Here is a 5130-nt window from a genome sequence, read left to right as displayed (position 1 = left end):
TGCGACCTCATGGACTGCAGCCCACCAGGCTCCTCCGTCCATGGGATTTTCCAGGCAAGAGTACTGGAGTGGGGTGCCATTGCCTTCTCCGGTCTTTTGTGAAGCCTTTTGTGAAGTCCTTTGAAAATCTTTTACCTATTTTTTTTTAAAGTTGGATTGTCTTACTGAGTTGTAAGCGAGCTTGTCCTGTTTTGAATTTCTGGTTGGTACAAGTCCTTTGTCAGATATACATATTGCAAACATTTTTTTCCCTGTCTGTGACCTGCCTTTTCATTTTCTTACTTGCCTTATGCAAAGAGCAAGTATTAAATATTTTTATTGTCCAGTTTATCAAACTTTTGCTTTTTGTGTCCTAGCTATTCTTTGCCCATCCCAGCGTAGCAGAGATTTTCCTTTGTGTTCAAGTGTAATAGCTGTAGCTTTTACATTTAGGTCTGCGATGCACTTTAGTGTGTGTGTTGGGTGTGAGGTAAGGGTTGATGGGCAGTTTCTGCCTATATGGATATCCACTTATTCCAGCACCATCTAAGACAGGATTTGCTTTCGCCATTGAACTGCCATGGCATAATATGGCATCATTGTAGGGGGCTTGCTTTCTTGAAAATGGAAGTTACACTTTGATATATCAGACCTTTCTAAAGTATTAATTCACTTATAGGCAGCCTGATTCAGGATCCCGCTGTGATTCCAGATTTTACAGAGGGGCTGCTGGGACAGGTGGCTTCAATTCCTTTAGCCAGTTTTCTTAAAAACTAACGACATTTGTTTCCACCTCCTGCCCTTACTAGAAGCTGGCAAAGATTCCCGCCAGTGGGCTTGGTGTGAATGTGACCAACCAAGATGGCTCCTCCCCGCTGCACGTTGCTGCCCTGCACGGTCGGGCGGACCTCATCCTCCTCCTTGTGAAGCACGGTGCCAGCGTGGGGGCCCGAGACGCCAGCCAGGCTGTGCCACTCCACCTGGCCTGCCAGCAGGGCCACTTCCAGGTACCAGTGCTGAGTCTTGGGCAGCGTGGACAGGGTTAGAACCTCACCTCATGGGGATACTACTGAGGGGGAAGGTGGCTGTCCAAAGGGATGGGCCTGTGTCCTTCCTCCCAGCCCTGAGATTCTGAGATGCACAGCGCAGGGCCGCTCGGCAACAGAACACACAGCCCTGGTGCTTTTGGGGGCGGAGCCAACCAGAGCCAGTCCTGATTCTCACCCCCACCTGGAACTGCCTCTGTCTTATTCTTGGGCTTTGGTCATTGAGGGCTGAAGTGTGTCTGATCACCTCTGTGTTCCCACAGCTCCTGTCTTGTGCCAGACAGTTAAATATCTATTTATTTTTTTCATCTTCCCTTAGTAGTTCTACTGTAAGCTTATTAAAGACAGGAATCATGTTTCAGGTAATGCCTAGCATCAGCTTCCTAACATGTAAAACTAGAGTAGTTATTGCAGCTCTCCAGAGGACATACAGTGATTCAGTGACAAGCACTGGTGCCTGGAGCATGCCTGGCCTGTAGGAGACCCTCAGCCCAGGTTAACCCCTTCATGCTTCAGCTGGTCTGCATTCTCCTGAGGGTCAGACATGTGTCTAAAGAGCTCTCTGGATAAACCTACAGAAAAGTCAAAAGAATATCAAGTTAGAGAATCTCTCCCTGCAAATGTTAAATTTTTCTTCTCTGGGCTAGGTGGTGAAGTGTCTATTAGAGTCGAATGCAAAACCCAATAAAAAGGACATAAGTGGAAACACACCCCTCATTTATGCCTGTTCCAGAGGCCACCACGAAGTCGCGGCGCTGCTGCTGCAGGTAAGGCACCCGCCACCCTGGCCCCCACCCCAGCCCAGGAGCTGCTGACGTGGGTCGGCTCGCAGGGAGCCCCTGGCAGTGCCCTGGGGAGGTGGCAGGGCTCATGGTGTAAGCGGGCCCTGGGAGAGGAGCTCTGGAATCAGGGGCCTTGGAGTCAGTGATGCATCAGAGATGCAGGGTTAAGGACTGAGACACCGCTTTTCCTGGAGGTTTGGGTCTTGCCTCATTTACCCGGTCAGTTGAATCATTACCTGAAATGTGAGCTGAATGTCCTTTTTTGTCATTGCTTTTTTTCCCTCTCATGATGAAGGTTGTATGTGTTGACTGTAGAAGGAAGAATTTATAAAAAAAGGGAAAAACCCAAATTTTCCATAACCCTGTTACTCAAGGGTAACTATTTTGGGTGACTTTTTGAAAATGTGCATAGTTTAGATCAGTATTGTTTTCTATCTTCGTTGTTTTTTATTGCACTGCATGACATGGGGAACTTCCTGGACCAGGGATCAAACCCGAGCCCCTGCAGCGGAAGCACAGTCTTAATCCCTGGTCTACCAGGGAGGTCCTCTATCTTGTTTTAACTTAACATAGAAAACCGTTCATTAAAAATCTGAATTTTTGTAATGGTTGCATAATTATGGATGTACTTACTGTAGTTTTCTTTTTTAAAACTCTTTCTGCTTAATACATTTAGGTGACTTCTATTTTTTCCCCTGCTGTTGAGTGATAAATGCTGCCATGAATATCTTTGTACATAAATCTTTTTTCCTCAGTATTACTTTTACCCCTAACATTTTAAGACAAATTTCAGACATGCAGAAAAGTTGAAGGAAGGTTATAGTGTACATCCATATAGCTACCACATCAATTCAGCGTGGATCATTTTTAGCACTGCTCTTGACGGTACTGTTTTTCTTTCTAGCACGGGGCCTCCATCAACGCTTCCAACAACAAGGGCAACACAGCACTGCATGAGGCTGTGATAGAAAGGCACGTCTTCGTGGTGGAGCTGCTGCTGCTTCATGGAGCATCGGCTCAGGTCCTGAATAAGAGGCAGTGCACAGCGATCGACTGTGCTGAACAGGTAGGTGGGAGCACTTCCTGGCTGAGGGCATCCCAAGCTCCCTCACAGTTCTCGTGGATCCCCCACGTTGAAGCCAGATCTGAGAGAATGGTAGCCAGACCTCTGACTCACCGAGCTGGGCTGAGTTAGCATGCTAGAGTCCGCCAGTGTGGCTACACCCCCGGTCCTTGGTCACCTGGTCAGAGGTGGCCTGCTGGGGAGCCAGCGGTAGGTTTTTTTTCCCATGCTGCATGCCACATGTGGGATCTCAGTTCCTCAACCAGGGATCAACCCCATGCCTCCTGCATTGGAAGCACAGTCTTCACCACTGGACAGCCAGGGAAGTCCCCAGGGGTAGTTTTCAAAGGTCCGAGTAGAGATGCCTCTCACCCACTGCAGGCCTTGGTGCCCTGACCTGCCCCACTGTCCAGCAGTCAGGCGCCTGCGGGGAAGAAGCAGGATGAGACAGTGTCCTGGTCTCGCCCTTCCTGCCCTGGGAACCCATCAGGGTCTTAGCAGCACAAGGGAGAAAGTGTGTGCAGTCTGTGAGCACACCTTGAGTTCTGTGAGGGGCGGTTTACCACCCTCCCAGGGGTGGATGTGCACTGTGGGAAATGGTGAGGGAAGAGTCTGGTCCTCCTGGGGAAGAGGCACCTCTTCACTGGTCCTCTGTTCACATTGAATCTTCATATAGTTTCCTACTCAGGTGGACAACTGGTAGGCTGTTGAGCTGTACCACTGACACTTTTAAGTCACCATAACCCAACCTACTTATGTTGTTGTTCATCTGCTAAGTCGTGTCCGACTCCGCGACCCCATGGACTACAGCATGCCGGGCCTGCTGCAGTCCCAGCATCAACTCCCCATCTCCCAGAGTTCACCCAAGTCCATGTCCATTGAATCGGTGATGCCATTGAACCATCTCATCCTCTGCTGCCCTCTTCTCCTTTTGCATTCAGTCTTTCCCAGCATCAGGGTCTTTTCCATGAGTTGTCTGTTTGCATCAGGTGGCCAAGTATAGGCTGAGTTTATTTACTTGGTATATTGCATCAGGTTGCTAAAGTATAGGCGAGTATATTTATTTAGTATATTCAGTGTAGTTTGCAATATATTCATTTCTCATTTTCAGTTGTATTTCTTAACAGAATTGACATATTTTAAACATTCAGTTTAGCACTTCCTCAAATGATGATGAGTATCTTTCACTGAGTCCTTCTATGTGTTGGGCGCTCAGTAACCTCACAGTAACTCTACAGTAACAGATCCTGTTCTCATCACCCCCGCTGCACAGAGCAGTGAAACACAGGCAGAGCCAGCCCCCAGATGCAGGGCTGTTCTCCACCACTTTATGGCCTCCAAGTTTTGTCGGTAGTGGCTTCTTTCTTAGCTTTTCTGCCCAGCCACGCCAGCGTTGACACTTAGATTAAAAACAGGCAATAACCTCCTAAGAAAGAATTTTAAAACCCCGTCACTGTTACCTTTTCCTTTTCAACTTATAGAATTCAAAAATAATGGAATTGCTTCAAGTTGTACCAAGCTGTGTGGCCACATTAGACGACATTGGTGAAACAGACCACAGCGAGTACGTCACTGTTAAGATCAGGAAAAAATGTAAGAACTCACATTCTTTCTGGAATTCTCAGCTTGGGTTTATTTGGAAATCCATGAGTGGTTGCCAATTTCCACCTAACTTTCAATGTAAAACGTAATTAGAGTCATGACTGGGGATGGGATTATAGGCACCAAAGAAATGTATGTTACAGCCTGTTTCATCGACTGTTTTGGATACTGGCTTTCTGGTCGATGGTAGTGCTTCCTAAGGAGGTGAGGAGGACACTTGTAGGCCTTGCCCTGAAGGTCAGGCCCCCACTTGCCAGCTTTGGAGGAGGCCCTGCCTCTGGTAGTTCCGTCCATGTCTCGAGTTCTAAATCCAGGCCTTTTTCTAAGCATTTCCTGGACATCTGGGATAAATGTTACCTTTAAATATTTTTTTAAAAAATGAAGTAGTGCTATTTGCAGAAACATGGATAGACCTAGAGATTGTCATCCTGAGTCAGAGAAGGAGAAATATCTTATGACATCCCTTATATGCGGAATCTAAACAGAAAGGGTACAAATGAACTTACAAAACAGAGAGAGACTCAGAGAAGGAACTCATGGTTGCTGGCAGAGGGGAAGGATGGGAGGGATAGTTAGGGAGTTTCAGATGGACAGGTTCACACTGGTGTATTTAAAATGGATAACCAACAAGGGCCTACTGTACAGCACGGGGAGCTCT

The 5130-nt window shown here is 47.3% G+C and overlaps 1 protein-coding gene across 2 annotated transcripts in view; it reads left to right on the top strand.

The window, feature by feature from the left end:
• The window catches only part of ANKRD27 (ankyrin repeat domain 27 (VPS9 domain)), a 60666-nt gene that overhangs the window by 51812 nt on the left and 3724 nt on the right, over nucleotides 1–5130 (top strand). For both annotated transcript variants that reach the window (XM_010848922.1, XM_010848924.1), the window contains exons 23-26: nucleotides 789–986; nucleotides 1673–1792; nucleotides 2712–2873; nucleotides 4352–4463. In XM_010848922.1, the coding sequence (XP_010847224.1) occupies nucleotides 789–986; nucleotides 1673–1792; nucleotides 2712–2873; nucleotides 4352–4463 (592 nt within the window). The remainder of the gene's footprint in view (nucleotides 1–788; nucleotides 987–1672; nucleotides 1793–2711; nucleotides 2874–4351; nucleotides 4464–5130) is intronic.

The sequence above is a fragment of the Bison bison genome, unplaced genomic scaffold, assembly GCF_000754665.1.
Source record: "Bison bison bison isolate TAMUID 2011002044 unplaced genomic scaffold, Bison_UMD1.0 scf7180017864280, whole genome shotgun sequence".
Classification (NCBI taxonomy): Eukaryota; Metazoa; Chordata; class Mammalia; order Artiodactyla; family Bovidae; genus Bison; species Bison bison.
This window is presented reverse-complemented; position numbering and strand designations above follow the sequence as displayed.